The sequence below is a fragment of the Dictyostelium discoideum genome (genome assembly GCF_000004695.1).
Source record: "Dictyostelium discoideum AX4 chromosome 6 chromosome, whole genome shotgun sequence".
Classification (NCBI taxonomy): Eukaryota; Evosea; class Eumycetozoa; order Dictyosteliales; family Dictyosteliaceae; genus Dictyostelium; species Dictyostelium discoideum.
In genome coordinates this window covers 3,414,137-3,431,587 of record NC_007092.3, presented here as the reverse complement: position 1 = coordinate 3,431,587, position 17,451 = coordinate 3,414,137, and the positions used below count along the sequence as shown (strand labels likewise).

Genomic DNA, 17,451 nt, shown 5'->3' with positions numbered 1-17,451 from the left:
GTGTTGGCCAGATTTCATTTGATCGCCTATTTTGCATTCTATTAGACCGAATACTATGAGGTGGTCGGTGGAGTATATAGTATTGTATATTGCATAGGGTATTTCTTCTGCAAAGGCAGTTTTGATGAGGGCGTCCACTATTCCTGCCTTTTCTCTGGGAATTCTTACTCTTCCTGTGAGGACGTGGAAGTCTCTACTGGAGGTGATGAAGGTTCCCAATTTGCTTCTATCTCTAATGATATTTAGGAGAGATTGTTCGTTTTTAATCATCAGGTGGATCGTTTTTCTAGTTCCTTTGCCTATGTATATCTTGTCGATTGGGATATCGTAGTTTGAGAGTGTTTTTCTCATTTCTTCTAACCCCTTGAGATCCATTTTGGGGAATTCGAGTGTAATTGGGTAGAATCCGTTGTTCTTCTCGTAGGTTGAGAGCGCAGTCATGTTCAATATGGTCTCGCAGTATTTGGAGATGTCTTTGAGGCCTATTGATAGTTTGGGGTAGGTCTCCTTTATCTCTGCTGTTTTTGTGGAGAATTCCTTAATGAAGTTCTCCGATGCCTCGTCCATATGGGTGGAGGGGTTGGCCATTTTAGCCGCGTCTGCGTAGGAATTCATCTCGATGGGATTCCTTTGAATCGGCGATTTGGTAAGTTAGATCTGTAGATCGTGGTGGATTGGTGATTTTTTTGAAAGATTGGTTAAAATTGACCGAGATTAAGGATAGAAAAGGATGAATTACTTTTCACGTGTATCTTGTATCCTCTTGATCGCGGTACGGTTTTTCAAAATTCGAAATACAACACTTTAATCCAAGAAATGAAAAACAATCTAATCAAATGGAAATCACAAGCAACAAAACTAAATATTTTTTTTTTTTTTTTTTTTTTTACCTAAAAGCGGTGTTACAAAACTAAATATAAACAAAACTAAATATTAAAAAGTCCGGCTTGCCAGATTCGAACTAGCAACCGATTGATTACTACAAAACTACAGTCAATCGCGCTACCATTGCGCCAAAGCCGGCTGATGAAAACCAAAGTATTTTTTACCGGTAAACGTTCGTTAATTAAAATAAATCATAAAATAAAAAAAATTATATAAATTTAATAATAGACGCAATAATATCCTCACACATTCCTTTTTTTTTTTTTTTTTTTATTTTTTTTTTTTTTAAAAAATATCTATGGTAAAAAAAAAAAAAAAAAAAAAAAAAGAATTTGAAATTACAACAAAAACAACCATTTGAAATTTTTCAATATTAAGTTAAAAATTTTCTTGAGTATTGAAGTTAAAATATCATTTTTGTCACTGCCCAAAATATAATACCTTGTACAAAAAAAAAAAAAATTTCACCCTTTCAAAATTGTTATATTATAATAAAGATTGGTTTTTTTTGAAAATAATATTATATTTTCAAAAAAAAAAAAACTTATTACAACAAAATTTTTTTTTTTTTTTTAAACCAAGAAAAAAAAAAAAAAAAAAATAACTTATTGATTAATCATAGTTTATCCATTAAAGCTATTGTTACTGCCATTAAAGATATTTACAATCGTTTTTTTTTTTGTGTCATTGTGACCACTAAATCCATTTTCCATTTAATTCAACAAAGTTTGCAGGGTAAATTAAAAATATAATGTTTAAAAAAATAAAATTGCATAGGAAATTTATTTTTAATGGAATTTTTTTATTTATTAAAAATCTATTTTAATATTTATAATGGCATCTTGGTTCTGGACGACATGGTGGACATGGACGACAAATTGGACGTGGTGGTGGACATGGATGACAACTATTCCAATGGTGGTTACCCCATCCCGATGTTTCATTTGAACCAAATGAACCACTTGAACTACCAGTTTCAATTGATGAAACACTTGATTTCAAAGAACCAGTACTTAATGATGATAATGATGCTTTTTTTAAAAATTATTTATTAATAAAATAATAAATTTAAATAATTTTTTTTTTTTTTAGGAAAAAACTTACAAAATAGGGTCATTTTAAAATTTTAATAGTTTCTTATTTAAAAATTAGAGTTTGATTTAATATTTTTTTTTTTCTAATTTGGTTACAATTTATAGTTTTTTTTTTTTAATAAAAGAATAAAAAAACAAATAATTTTTTAATTTTATTTTTTAAAATCATACTTTTTGTTTTTTCATTTTTATTTTTTTTTATATCAAAAAACATAAACTCCCCCCATTATATTTTTCTTTTTGACTTGTGATATTTTTTATTCATAAATGATTACTTGTTATATTAATTATTATTATAAATGGGGCCTTTGGATTTTGAATTATCAAGAATTCTTAAAATAAAAAAGTCTTAAAAAAAAAAAAAAAAAAAAAAAATTTATGGCCACAACCATTGGTTGTTTGTCCAGTATTTTACACTAAAAAAACATGGTTGAATTAACTAAAATTTTTTTTTAAAACAATTTTTTTAACCTAAAATATAAAAAAAAACTATTTTTAAACAAATATTTTATTGTTTAAAGATTAAAAAAAAAACCACCATATGGTAATGACATATTATCAATCCATGGTCTAAATATATATGCACCACTTTTTTGTCTACTTTCAATATCACCAGTTGAAGAAATATAATACATATACTCTTGAGAAATTTCTAAAACTAAACTTGATGTTTTATTTTTAATTGAAATTATTGATCCATCACTTTTATTAAATCTTATTAAAATTAATTTATTCTCTAAAATTATTAATTCATTATTCAAATTTTCATTATCATTATTATAATTATAATTATTATTATTATTATTATTATTATTATTATTATTATTATTATTATTATTATTATTATTATTATTATTATTATTATTATTATTATTATTATTATTAATTAATAAATTACCAATTAAATTATTTAAAATTTTAAATGATAAATTAGTACCAATTGAAAGTCTATTAATATAATCACTAACTACAAATTCAGCTTCAGTACCTGAAATTGCATCATGATGTTGAACAATTGCCATTGCTTTTCTTAATGGTTCTAAACTATTAATTAATAATTGATATTCTTTTAAATTATTATTATTATTATTATTATTATTATTATTAATGGTTGTAACTAATAATTGATCTACTGAATGAAGTAATGAACTAGATTGACGAATATAACCTTTTAATGAAGGATGGCTTGTATAATAACCAGTCCAAAAACTATAATAATTATCAGCATATGGAAAGAAATCATCAGTTTTAATATCCCAAATTAAATTTGTATCATTTACAGCATCTATATAAATTGAGAGAGTTGAATATAATAAATTTAAACCAAAATTTTCAGGTGATGAATTTATATAATCAATTAATTTATCAATATTTTTAAAATTCATTTGTGCATTTAAATAACAAAAATCACAACTATGTCCAAATGGATCAATATGCCAACCAATCTTTGGTATAAATTGGAATGTTTCCCATAGGAATTGGTGACCTAATGTCATTTGATCGATTATATCATGATAATAAGTTGTACCTTCATTATACAATATCCCCATTTATAAATTCAAGTTGACCTCTCTCTACTAATGATTTAACTTTTTGTTTCATTGAATCAGTTTGTTCATTCCACCACATTTCAAATTATGCTATCTCTACATATATAAATTTTCTATCAAGATTTGATAATAAACATTGAATAACATTATCCAATACATATTGTACTGCTTTAAATGTTATTGTCATATTACTACCATAATAATATTCATCAACTGTTTTTACACATCCAACATCCTTTTTTTTTTAATCAAATGAAAAAATAAATTAAAATTTGTTTTTTTTAAAAATTTATTAAAAATTAAAAAAAAAAATATTTACTTCATGTGTATGTGGTACTATATGAACATTTAATAAATTTGAAGATAATTTTAGTTTTAATTTTTTTTTAAAATTTAAATTAATATTATTTTTATTTATTGTATTTGAAAAAACATTTAAAATTAATATTTAAATAATTAAAATTGTTAAAAATTTTGGTATCATACTTTATTTTTTTTTTTCTAAATTTAATTTAATTTAATAATAATTAAAAAAAAAAAAAAATGATTATGAAATTTAAAAAAAAAGAAAAAAAAAATAAAAATGACCAGGGTGTTGGTTATTTAATATCTTTTTTTTTTTTTATAATTTATTTTTTTTTTAACAATTTACAAATTGAGGTAATGAATTTTTTAATTTTTCTTCAACAATTTCAGAATTAAAATTTGTACAATCATTTAAATTAATATTTGAAGAATTGATTTTTGAAACAATCATTAATTGTGGTGAAATTGAAGTATCAACTGAATCAATTTTAAAACCACATTTTTCAAATAATTGATGCCATTCATTAATACTTCTTTCTTTAGCATCAAAATATTGCATCATTAGAATATCTTTAAAAACAGCTTCTTTTGTATAATTTGATGGATCAAGTACTAAATCATTAATGAATAATTTACCATTTGGTTTTAAAGATTTATGAATATTATTTAAAATGGTAATACATTTTTCATCGGACCAATCATGAAGTATATATTTCAAAATGTAACAATCAGCTTCTGGTACTGAATTAAAGAAATCACCTGAAACATGTTTTAATCTTGGATGTTGAAAATTCTCATTTTTACTTGTTGAACTATTTATAATATTTTCTAAATCGAAATTAATACCATGAATATTTGGATTTGATTCTAAAAGTTTACCAATTAAAAAACCATGACTACCACCAATATCAACTACAGTTTTAAAATTTGGTGATAAGCTAATCTTTGATATTAATCTATCAATAATTAATGAAGTATAGTCTTTCATAGCATTGTGAAATAATTGTTTATAGGATTCATCAGTTTCAAAGTGTTCCCAAAAACTTGATAATCCAATCGAGGAAGGTCCTTGATTTTTACCCATTTCTAAAGTTTTTGGTAAACTTTCAAATATTCTATAATGATGATCTTGACAATGAAATCTTCCTAAATTTTTCAATGTTCCATTCTTTGAAAATTGTGTACTTGATGGTGTTTTTGAAAATAGTCCAACTTGAACAACACTTTCATTAAATAATTTATATGGTACAAAATATCTCATTAGTCTATAACAATAGGATTCATTCTTAAATCCAATAATTTTTGAAATCTCTGAATAATGTTTTGGTCCATCTTCTAATAAATCACAAATTGAAAATTTTAATATTGTTTCAAACATTCTAGAATGAATATGACCAGTAACAAATCCAAATAATAAATCCATAGTTTTATCCCAATCTGACATTTTTTTTTTTTTTTTTTTTAGTATTTGCCTTTTTTTTTTTTTGATTAGTTTTTTTTTTTTTTTTTTTTTTTATTTATTTTTAAAGGGTTTTACTTTTTTTTTTAAAAAAAAAAAAAAAAAAAAAATTTAATTTAAATGTGAAAATAAAAAAAATAAAAAAAAATAATTATAAAATATAAAAATAAAATATAAAAATTATCATAAATCTTATGATAATTATAATAAAAAGATTTTTTGATTTATTTATTTTTAAAAAAATAAAAAAGAAAAAGCTAATAAATGACGACTAAAGGTAAACATTTTATTATCATTTTTTGAAAATTTCCAATTTTAGATTTTTTTTTTTGATAATGGGGTTATAATTTAATTAAATTTAATTATTTTTAATAATTTAAGACGGTTTTTAAAAAAAATGAAAAACAAAAAAATAAAAGATTTTTTAAACCCATTTAAAAATAAATCGATATTTAAACATTGATTTAATAATATATACCAACTACTTTATAAAATCAGAATTTTTTCAATCTAATGTGAATTTGGGTGAACAATTATCTACTAAATCTTTTTAAAATTAAAAAAAAAAAAAAAACAAATATTGTTTTTCTTTAAAAATGATCATTTAATTAAAAATTACAATAACTAATAAAAAAGGTTCATTTTTTGAATATTTTCACCATTTTTTTAAAATTATAAAAAAAAAAAAAAAAAAAAATTAATCTTTTACCAAAAAAAAAAAACAACTTTTAAAAATTGAGTAAATTTTTTTTTTTTTTTTTTTCTTATAAAATTTTATAAATTATAGTTTAATAAAACTATTATTATTTTTTTATTTTTTTTTATTTTATTCCACATTCTTTTTTTTATTTTATCCATTTTTTTTTTTTTTTTTTTTTTTTTTTTAATGTGGGGAGTGATGAATTCTATAATTATTAGTTGAAAAAAAAATTATTCCTTTGAAATTATTAAATAATTTGGAGAACCACTTTCATATTTATCAATTTTAAAACCAGACATTTCAAATAATTTTATCCATTCACTTAAAGATCTTTGTTTTCCATCAAGTGTTTCCATCATTAAAATATCTAAATAAGTATCAAAATTTAAATATTTTGAACTATCTAAAATAATATCTAAAATGATTATTTTAGCATTTGATTTCATTGATTTTGAAATTATTTTTAAAAGTTCACAACATTTTTCATCAGAAAAACAACGAAGAATGAGTTTCATTAAGTAACAATCAGCTTCTGGTACAGATTTAAAGAAATCACCAGCAACATGTTTTAATCTTGGATGTTGGTATTTCTCATTACTTGAATTAATAACCATATCAGTATCGAAATTAATTCCATTAACATTTGGGTACCTATCTAATAAACTTCCAATTAAATAACCATGACTACCACCAATATCAACCACTGTTTCAAATTTTGATAAATCAATTTTACCTTTTAAAAATTTTAAAATATGTGTTGTATAACCAATCATACCATCATTAAATTCATTTTTATAGATTTCATTCTTTTCAATTTGTTCCCAATAATCTGATAATCCTATTGATGAAGGTCCTTGATTTTCACCAATTTCTAAAGTTTCTGGTAAAACTTGTGATAGCTTATAATGGAAACTATTACAATGAAATTTTGCAAGTTTTTTCAATGTTCCATTATTTGAAAATTCAGTACTAAATGGTGTTTTTGAAAATACTCCAACTTGAACGACACTTTCTTTAAATAATTTACGAGGTACAAAATATCTCATTAATCTATAACAATAAGAATCATCTTTAAATCCAATAATTTTTGAAATCTCTGAATAATGTTTTGGTCCATCTTCTAATAAATCACAAATTGAATGTTTCATAACAACATTAAACATTCTAGATAAAATATGACCACATGCAAACTTATCAACTAATTCTAAAGATTCCGAACATTCCATCTTTTTTTTTTTCCCTAAAACAAATTCTAATATTAATAACTTGATAGGTTTTTTTTAATTAATAAAAAAAAAAAGTATAATAGAAATAGAAATTTATTTTTATTTTCTTATACTTACTTTTTTTTAGTTAAAATAATAATAATAAAAAAAAAAAATTTGTGTCAATTAACACAAATTTTTTTTTTTTATTATTATTTTTTAATTAACCCCTTTTTAAAAAAAAAAAAAAAAAAAAAAAAAAAAAAAAAAAAAATTAGAAAAAATTAAATAACGAATATAGTTGTTATTTTTATTTGTTTTTTGTTTTTCCCTAATAAATTAGTATTATGTTTATGCACTTTAAATCTATTTTTTATTTTCCTCATGTGGTAACCCCAACCACTATTTTAAAATGATGAAAAAATGTATTTTAACAAATAAAAGAAATAAAAAAAAAAAATATTTTAAAATAAATAAAATTTATTATTTTTTTTGTTAATTATTTATTTCCTAATTTTATTACCTTTTATAGGAATTTAAAATATTTTGAACAAATAATGAAATATCTTGATTAGTATTAACTTACTTTTTGTTTTTAAGGAGATTTTTTTTTAAAAAAAAAAAAATATATATATTCTTTATGGAATTACTTTTTTTTTTTATAAAAATGAAAAAGAAAGAGAAGAAAATTCATTTTTTTTTTTTTTTTTTTAATTATTTATTTATTAATCTTTTTTTCTTTTATTTTTATTTTTTTTACAAATGTGTAGTCATATGTTTAGAAAAAATAAAATAAAATAATTAAACATATCCTCCAACCCCCAACCCTCTCACCTATATCTAATTATATAAATAATTATTTTGATGTAAACTATATTTATCATTAAAAATTTTTTTACTACAATCTTCAATATCTGTCCCATCATCATCATCGTCATTTATATCATATTCTTCCTCTACACTCTCTGTTTTATCTTTCTCTTCATTCTTTTGTTTCTCTTGATTCTCTGCTCTTTCAATATCATGAATATAATGAAAATAAATTGATTCTTCATTATCATTATCATTCTCTAATGTATTTTCAAAATACCTTAAAATAAATTTAGATATTAATAAAAAGTTATTTATTTTTATTTTTATTTTTTTATTTTTTTATTTTTTTATTTTTAGTATTTACCATTTTGAATTTGATTTTGAATAATCAATTAAAGGTTCCCAATAATTTTTTATACTATATTTTGAAATTGATAAATTACCATTATTAATATGATATTTTAAGAAATCTACTAAAGGTTTTTTATATCTTTTAAAACCAACTAAACCTAAGAAAGTGATGATTCTACTAATACGTAAATTATTATGAGAATTATTTGATAAATTATTGAATTGTTTCTTTGAATGCTGTAAATCTTTTGATCTTTCCAATTGACCAGTATGTTTATTAACTAATCTAATACCATAGAAATTTAACATTAATTCATAGGATTTAATGATTCTCTTTGCAATATCAATATCATTTCTAAATAATTTCGATTCAATCCTATCCAATGCATATGCTTGATAATTCATACCATTGTTTGCATATAATGGGAATAACCATTGAACATAACCATGATGATATTCTAATTTATTTAAATTGTTATACCATTCTGCATGAATTGCATCAATACGATCACCATCTGGTTTAGAACTTAATTTATTCTTATAAAATTGAAAATTCTTAAATTTATTCAATGGTAATTCGTCAATACATAAATGATATTTTATAATTTTATTATTTTGTTGTATACTTAAAAATATTTCACTACTATAATCATTAATAATAAATTCATTATTATTTAAATTATTAAAATAAATTCTTATATCTTCTTCTTCTTCTTCTTCTTCTTTTTCTTCTTCCTCATCATTATTATTATTATTACTATTTGAAGTTACTACTTTTGTAAAAGTATTATACTCTTCAATAAAACATTTATCTAATAATGTAGTTGATGATTTTAATTGAATAATTTTTAAATAAAATTCTCTATTATGGCATAGACATAAACAACATTTAAATTTAAAATATTTAAATATTAATTCATTATTATTTTTACCTGTTATTATTTGATTATTATTATTATTTTCACAATTACAACTACATGTACATTCACCACTACCTTCTAATTGAAATATTGGTGTTGTTGCTGATGTTGATGTTGATGTCGATTTTGATGTTGATCTTGTTGTTGTTTTTGTTGTAGTATTTTGTTGTTGTTGTTGTTGTTGTTGTTGTTGTTGTTGTTGTTGTTGTTGTTGTAATTTTCTAGTTTGAGAGAAAGGGAATGAACAATTACAAGTACAATCACAATTTTGTGGATATATTGTTATAATTTTATCTACATTTGTTGTTAAATTCTTTATATTTATACAATAAAAATATGATGTTCTTTTTTGTGGTAATGGTTTTTGAATATTTTTAGTTTTCATCTTTTTTTGGAATGTTTTTAAAAATAAAAAAACAAAACAAAATAAGGTGAAAACACTGCACCCAAACCCAAAAAAATAAAAATTTAAAAAAATCATTTTTTTTTTTTTTTGTTTTTTTTGATTATTTTTTTTTTTTTTTTTTTTTTTTAAAAAATAAATTCTGGATATATAAATATATATAAATGATAAATAAAATATTTAAAAATTGATAAATGAAAAATATAAAAGTAAAAAAAAAAAATTTGGAAAAAAAAATTTGGAAAATATAAAAGTAAAAAAAAAATATAATAAAATTCTTAAAATTTTAAAAAAGAACTAAATAATCCAAAAATAGTAATTTATAAATCAAAAAAATTACTAAAAAAGAAAATACCCGATTATTTTTTTTATTTTTTTAATTTATATACCTTTAAATTATTTATTTTATTTTAATTTTACTTTTATTTTTATTTTTTTATTTTTTTTTTGTTTTAATTAATTTTAGTTATTTCTACCTAAAGCTTTATTATAAAAAATTAAAGATTCAGAAGTATGAGATTCTAATAATTTAATAGTTTGTTGTAATTGTGGTTTAAATTCTTCAGATGAATTTAAACGTTTTAAAATTGGAATCCAAATTACTTTTTTATAATCTGAATATTGTTTTGTTAGATTAATATAATAACTACTTGTTAGGATTTCTTTTAAATTATTATAAACTATTGGATTAGTTGAATGATTTGTAAGATATTTTAAAATATAAAAAAATGAAAAAACATCAGCAATTGAATTTGAAAGTGTATATTGGAAAATTGACCAAGCCGATGAGAAATCATTATCTATAATATGATATCTAATAATTTGATTTACAATGAAAATATCATTTTGAAATAAGTTCATATTATTCTTATTCAATGTTAATTCTTTTTCAACAATATCAATTATATTAAATTTATAATTTGGGAAATAGTTAAATTCATTACAGTTATTTAAAAAATGGAAATAACAAGCATAACTCCCTGGTGATGGTTTTTTAATTTTTGACCAAAGTTGAATTACATCATTTGGAGAATTTGGATAATCATAATTATATGATGTTAAAATTTTTGGTAAAATAAGTGAAAAATCAATATTTGAATTTTTAAACTTTTCATATAATCCTACAACTGATTTATATAGCTTTTTATAAAATAAACATTCAACTAATTCTTTAAATAATTTACTATCCATTTTTAAATCTGTTGTTGTTGTTGTTGTTGATGCTGTTTTTAAATCGTTCATTAATTGTTCATATAATTTTAAAGTACGGTCAAGATGACCATTACCTATGAAAGATTGTAAACCAGTAAAGAGGATTGTGTAGAGATGAGTATCAAATTTTAAATTTTTAATTTTAATTTGATCCAACATCATATCGATAATAGAGAATTGACCAGATTTTGAGAGTTTTCCAATAATGACAGTGTAGTGACGAATATTATCCATATTTAATTGTTGACATTTTTCAAACCATTTCATTGCTTCTTCGAAATTTGATTGATCTAAATAACCTTTAATTAAAACTAAACCCATTATTATATCGAAATCTTGTTGATTTTCATTATACAATTCTAAACATTTCTCCATTTTATTACATTTTGCATAACATTTCATTATTTTAGTTACTATAAGTTTATTTGGTTTAAATTGGTCATTATTTTCCCTAATTTCTTCAAAATATTTAATTGCTTTTTCAAATTTTCTTGATTCATAAAAACCACTTAAAACATATTCAAAAGAATTTGGATCATTAACTTTTTCAATTGATTTAGAAATTTCATTATTTACAATGTTACCATTTAATAGAGCTTTACTACTACTATAAAATCTATTTTCATTGTTAAATTTTAATGACAATGATCGTTGTGTTGTTGTTGTTATGATTGATGATGATAGTGTTATTGTTGTTGGTTTATAATTTATTACTCCATTTATATTTTTATTATTTCTTAGTAATCTTAAAATACTAATTCTTTTCATTATTTATCTCGTTTGATTTTTATTTTTTAAAGAAAGAGTGAATGGATTAAATCCAAATAAAATAAATAAAATTGTAAAAAAAAAAAAATTAAAAAAATTTAAAAAACGAATCATCCAAAAAAAAAAAAAAAAAAAAAAAAAAAAAAATTAAAAATTAAAAAAACGAATTATACAAAAAAAAAAAAAAAAAGTTTATACAATTTTTTAACAAAAAAAAAAAAGTTTAAACAATGTTTAAACAAAAAAAATTAAAAAAAAAACATTTATAGNGATAATAANAANAATGGGATGATTATTATTATTTTCATTTATTAACTAAAATTTTATTTGTGNACGATTAAAAAAAAAAAAAAAAAAAAAAAAAAAATTTTNAATTTTGTTGAGTCAGTTATAATCGGATGCGTCAGTTTTTTGGATGGGCTGNTGNTGATATTTTTATTTTTATTTTTATTTTTAAAAAATATTTTTTTTTTTTTTTTTTTTTTCCAAAATTTTATTTTTTTTTTTTTAATTTTTTTTTTTTTTTTTTTTTTTTTTAAATTTTTAGGTTTAAGTTACACTTGGTCATAGACACTCACGCNCACACACATATNTAACAAGAACCAAAAAAACAATGTTACCAACAACAATTCATAATACATCAATTGTATCAAGTTCAAATGAAAATTCTTCATCTTCAACCACGACCATTGAGTTATGGAGTGTTACCGATGTTTACAATTGGTCAATTCAAGCTAGACAAGGTACACATTATGCAGATATATTAAGAGATAATTTCATAGATGGNCGTGCATTAATAAACTTAACCTATGAAGATATTGTCAATATGAAAATACCTGTTGGTCCAGCAAGAAACTTATTTAAAGATATTGAAGATTTAAAATCTAATCTTAGAGTTTTTTGTAATTATTAATTAATTAATAATTATTATAATTATTATTATTATTAATATATAACAATTACTAATTTAAATTTTTTAATTATAAAACTATTATTATTATTATTAGGGGCATATTCAAAAGTTTCAGATACAATTAACTTGGTACAATCTTATTTACCAATGGAACATTTAAGTAAAGCTAAAGATTATAGTATTGAAGGATTTAGTATCGTCAAAGGTTATAGTATTATTGGTTATAATAAAGTGATTGAATATATTCCACCAAATACATTATCAACAGTTACAAATGGTTTAGTTAAAGTTGGTAGTTATATACCTGTTGTAATTAATAAAATTAGAGGTAATAATACTTTATTCCCTGATAGAGTACCATTATTATTAGAAAGTGCAATTAATAATAATAATAATAATACAGAAACAACAACAACACCAGGTTTTGAACAACCACAATTATTTAATGTACCACCACCAACTTATTCATCATCATCATCATCATCAACAATAACTGAAAATTATACAAATCAACAACAAACAACTGTAAATACAAATGAAATTCCAATGTATTCTAGCCAAGAACATTTCCAACAATTACAACAACAACAACAATCACAACAACAACAACAACCAGAACCATTTTCATTTGAACAACAATTACCAGAATCAATTGAATTACCACAACCAATAACTTCAACTGAACAAGTGCAACCAGAAACTGAGGAATTCTCATTCGATCAACAAACAGTTGGAGATTTTAATAATAATAATCATAACAATAATCAAGAAGAAAACAATGAAACTTTTTAAAAAATAATAAAACAAAAAAAAAAAAAAAGATATTTATATAATTTAAAAAAAAAAAATCTATTTTTAATTTTTTTTTTTTTTTTTTTTTTTTTTTTATTTTACTTTTTTTAAAAAATAAATATTAAAAGTTGTATGTTTATTCTAAAATTGAACCACCAAGATCATCATTATTATTACTATTATTTTGTTGATTAAATTTTAAAGGAGCAAAAGATTTCTTTACATTCTGTTTATTTGGTTGATGAATAGTTTTGAAAAAGAAAATGTGAGGTGGTGAAGGATCAGGAGATGATAATAAACTATCATCCATTGAATCATCATCTTCGTCACTACTCGAATAATAATCCATTTCTTTATCACCAATACTATCCTTATGTCTATTACTACCACCACTACTACGATGACCACCACTATTATGACCAAATATTTGTTTAATCTCTGTTTGTAATTTATTAAAATTCATACGATCTATATCTTCTTGTAAATCATAATCATTACTATAACTTCTATAATTTTTACTACCACCACCACCACTATTATTACTGTTATTTAATGATTTATTATTATCAATATCGATTTTATTTTTATTTTCATTATTGTTATTATTATTATTATTATTATTATTATTATTATTATTATTATTATTATTATTATTATTATTATTATTATTATTATTATTATTATTACTAATATTTAGGTCTCTCTTTTCATTTGAATTCCTTAATGAATTATTACTATTACTATTTTTTAAATTATTATTATTATTATTGCTACTACTATTATTATTATCTCTACTATTTCTTAAAGAATTTTTATCTCCATTTACAGATTCAATATTTAAATTATTATCATCAATGTGTATAATTGGTCTCTCTTCTTGTTGATTTTTATAAATTACACTTTTATTATTATTTTCATTTTCATTATTATTGTTGTTGATATTTTCATTATTATTATTATTAAAACTATTCTTGAGTGATTTATTATTACTATTTACATTTATTGAATCAAATTGAACAATTTCAACTTTAACATTATCATTGTTATTGCTTTCATTATTTTCATTCTTTTCATTATTAATTTCTACATTTCTATTTTCATTAATAAAATTATTATTATCAACATTTTTATCAGGATTATTATTATTTTCAGGATTCTCTAAATTTAAAGAATTCTTTAATGAACTAAAATTACTATTACTACCAATTGTTAATGAGTTGGTAGATGAACGAAGATCTGTATTTTGATCAAAACTGAAGTCATTAGTTGTATTATTTGCAGTTTGTTTATTACTATTATTATTATTATTATTATTAATGTTATTATTATTATTATTATTATTATTATTATTGCTATTGTTGGTATTATTATTATTATTTTTATTATTTGTATTGTTGTTATTATTATTATTATTATTACTATGACTACTATTGTTATTATTATTATTTACAAGTGAAGATAAATTAGTTTGACTAGTATTTGGAGTTAAAAATGGTGGAGTTGTTCTATTTGTAGAACCACCTCTAACATTAAAAGGTAATATTCTTGGTGTTAAATGTAATGAACCATCCTCCATAATGATAACTGGCGCAAATTTTCCTTGAAATGAAGCATGTGATTGTGATCTTGATAGAGGTGGAGGACTATCACCACCGATAACACCAGTACCAACCAATCCATTTATTCCACCAACACCTAATCCACCATTCATTATTAATTGTTGTTGTTGTTGAGTGAATATATTAAATAATCCCATTTGATCTGGTAATTGTTGTGTACTATTACTTACACCACCACCACCACTATTACTACCACCATTTATACTACCACTATTACTATTATTGTTATTATTGCCACCATTAAGTGATTGTAATGATTGTGATGATACACTATTTTGTTGAAATTGAAATTGTTGTTGTTGCTGTTGTTGTTGAGCACTTGATGAATAAACTATTGATGATGATGATTGAGTTCTTGCTACATATTGTTGTTGTTGTTGCTGCTGTATCTGCTGTTGTGATTGTTGGGATATTTGCTGTATATGCTGTTGTTGTTGTTGTTGTGATTGTCTACCAGGACTTATATTTGTAATTGGTATATTACTATTACTACTATTTAAACTATCAGAACTCTTTCTACTCCTAAAGAATGAAAGAATTTTCTCACCAAGTTTTTTAAAACCAGTTTGTGATTTATCATCAATGCCACCACTAACATTAGAGGCGGCAGCTGATGATTGAAAATCTTGAAATGTTGGTGAACCACTATTTGAATCTTCATTACCATAAACACTACCTAAATCTTTATTTGAATCTTGTTGACTCTTTTTTAATATATTTTCCATCTCTTCTCTACTAACACTATTATTATCATCTATATTATTATTATTATTATTATTATCTACATTATTACTATCTTTATTTAAAGTATTTAATAAATCAATACTATCAGTACTAAGTAATAATGTATTTGGTGTTATTTGTTGTGGCTGTTGTTGTTGTGATTGTTGTGGTTGTTCTTGTTGTTTACTATCACCATTTATAACTGATGGTGTAGCAGTATTGTTTGTATTGTTTGTAGTGCTATTATTAGTAGGAATTGTTGCATTTGTGGTTGGTGTATTTACTGCTATATTATTATTATTATTATTATTATTATTATTATTATTATTATTATTATTATTATTATTATTATTATTATTATTATTATTATTATTATTATTATTATTATTATTATTGTTATTGTTGTTGTTGTCATCATCTAAACTCATATTATCTATATTTACACCATCAGTATTACCAGTATTACCACCACCAGCACCACTTTGAACTCCTTTAATAGTTGGAGAAGTTGGAACAACTGATTTACTTTCATGTCTTCTTAGAAAATCTAAATGTTGTTTTTGTTCATCATTAACTTTAATCGGTATTATTTCAATTTGTTTTTGAATTTGTTGATGAAGTTGTTGTTGTGCCAATTGTTGTTGTTGATGTACTAATTGTTGTTGTTGTTGTTGTGCTGCTAATAATTGTTGATGAAGTTGTTGTTGTTCTTTTTTACTACTATTACTACCACTCTTTAGTGATTTAACCATTTTTTTAAGTGGACTTTTATCTTCACCACTATGATTATTAATACCATTATTATTAATATTACCATTATTGCTATTATTACCATTATTATTATTGTTGTTATTGTTGTTGTTGTTGTTGTTGTTCATTGCATCATTTGATGCTTTATGATGAGATTTACCATTTGAATGAATTCTATTCTTTACTTTTCTATTCATACCTTTATACCATTCAGTATAACCATCAAAATTTAAATCAACTTTAAAACCATCAGAGAATGAATCTGTACCACTACCACTATTACCACCAGAACTTTGATCAATACTTTCTAAATCATATTGAATCTTTAAATAATGAAATGGTGAAATTGCACATGACATTGATTGTGCAAATTCTGGTTCCCTAATCTTTAATTTATTATATAATTCTAAATCTGAACATGATTGCCAATGATTTAATTTATTCTTTTTATTTGAAACTGGTGATACCCAAACTGATAAATTCTTTTTTAATTTATTTTCAAATTCACCTTCACCTCTTGAATTTTGTAATGATTGCTGTTGTTGTTGTTGTTGTTGTTGTTGTTGTTGATTTGGTTGTTGTGATTGTTGCTGTTGTAATGGTGTTTGGTTTGGTTGTTGTTGATTTGGTAGTGGTAGTGGTTGTTGTTGTTGTAATGGTTGTGTTTGATTTTGTTGTTGTTGTTGTTGTTGATGTGGTTTTATTGTATTTAATGCTAATGGTTGAAGTATTGGTACTGTATTTTGAATTGTTGAAGGGAATTGTTGTTGTTGTTGTTGTTGTTGTATTGCTATTGGTTGTACTGATTGAGGTGTTGTAGTTGTAGTTGTTGGTGTAGTTGGAATTATAAGATTTGGTTGTACTGATTGAAATGGTTGTGATGGTGATGAGATTGGTGTTGTTGGTTGTGATATACCACCATTTGTTGTTGCTAATTTTGAAAATGGTGATGAACTTGAATAAGTTGAAGCTGTTGAACTTAAAAGAT

The 17,451-nt window shown here is 22.1% G+C and overlaps 8 protein-coding genes, 1 non-coding gene and 1 pseudogene across 9 annotated transcripts in view; 1 reads left to right on the top strand and 9 right to left on the bottom strand.

Annotated features, from left to right (window-relative positions):
* On the bottom strand, positions 1 to 441 carry DDB_G0293894 (hypothetical protein; the record flags this gene model as incomplete). The annotated part of the gene is made up of 1 exon (XM_628930.1): positions 1 to 441. A coding segment is annotated over one exon (441 nt), but the record flags the coding sequence as incomplete, so codon positions are not given.
* A 500-nt stretch (positions 442 to 941) lies between these two features.
* Positions 942 to 1,023, bottom strand: tRNA-Tyr-GUA-12. The gene has a single exon. It is a non-coding gene; the product is annotated as a tRNA-Tyr (tRNA).
* Positions 1,024 to 1,707: 684 nt separating this feature from the next.
* DDB_G0293890 (hypothetical protein) lies at positions 1,708 to 2,002 on the bottom strand (the record flags this gene model as incomplete). The annotated part of the gene is made up of 2 exons (XM_628929.1): positions 1,708 to 1,916; positions 1,990 to 2,002. 2 exons carry the CDS (start codon positions 2,000 to 2,002, stop codon positions 1,708 to 1,710), a joined length of 222 nt encoding a protein of 73 aa, XP_628931.1.
* Positions 2,003 to 2,494: 492 nt separating this feature from the next.
* Positions 2,495 to 3,764, bottom strand: DDB_G0293896 (annotated as a pseudogene; the record flags this gene model as incomplete).
* A 405-nt stretch (positions 3,765 to 4,169) lies between these two features.
* Positions 4,170 to 5,279, bottom strand: omt12 (O-methyltransferase family 2 protein; the record flags this gene model as incomplete). Its single annotated transcript, XM_628927.1, has 1 exon — positions 4,170 to 5,279. One exon carries the CDS (start codon positions 5,277 to 5,279, stop codon positions 4,170 to 4,172), a length of 1,110 nt encoding a protein of 369 aa, XP_628929.1.
* Positions 5,280 to 6,224: 945 nt separating this feature from the next.
* omt11 (O-methyltransferase family 2 protein) lies at positions 6,225 to 7,220 on the bottom strand (the record flags this gene model as incomplete). The annotated part of the gene is made up of 1 exon (XM_628926.1): positions 6,225 to 7,220. One exon carries the CDS (start codon positions 7,218 to 7,220, stop codon positions 6,225 to 6,227), a length of 996 nt encoding a protein of 331 aa, XP_628928.1.
* Positions 7,221 to 8,039: 819 nt separating this feature from the next.
* On the bottom strand, positions 8,040 to 9,668 carry DDB_G0293884 (hypothetical protein; the record flags this gene model as incomplete). The annotated part of the gene is made up of 2 exons (XM_628925.1): positions 8,040 to 8,289; positions 8,377 to 9,668. 2 exons carry the CDS (start codon positions 9,666 to 9,668, stop codon positions 8,040 to 8,042), a joined length of 1,542 nt encoding a protein of 513 aa, XP_628927.1.
* A 480-nt stretch (positions 9,669 to 10,148) lies between these two features.
* Positions 10,149 to 11,666, bottom strand: DDB_G0293882 (hypothetical protein; the record flags this gene model as incomplete). Its single annotated transcript, XM_628924.1, has 1 exon — positions 10,149 to 11,666. One exon carries the CDS (start codon positions 11,664 to 11,666, stop codon positions 10,149 to 10,151), a length of 1,518 nt encoding a protein of 505 aa, XP_628926.1.
* Positions 11,667 to 12,279: 613 nt separating this feature from the next.
* DDB_G0293880 (hypothetical protein) lies at positions 12,280 to 13,371 on the top strand (the record flags this gene model as incomplete). The annotated part of the gene is made up of 2 exons (XM_628923.1): positions 12,280 to 12,568; positions 12,674 to 13,371. 2 exons carry the CDS (start codon positions 12,280 to 12,282, stop codon positions 13,369 to 13,371), a joined length of 987 nt encoding a protein of 328 aa, XP_628925.1.
* A 136-nt stretch (positions 13,372 to 13,507) lies between these two features.
* The window catches only part of DDB_G0293878 (hypothetical protein), a gene marked incomplete at both ends in the record, with an annotated part of 4,326 nt that continues 382 nt past the window's right edge, over positions 13,508 to 17,451 (bottom strand). Inside the window, one exon of the mRNA XM_628922.1 lies at positions 13,508 to 17,451. This exon is cut by the window's right edge and continues 382 nt beyond it. Within this exon, the coding sequence (XP_628924.1) occupies positions 13,508 to 17,451 (3,944 nt within the window).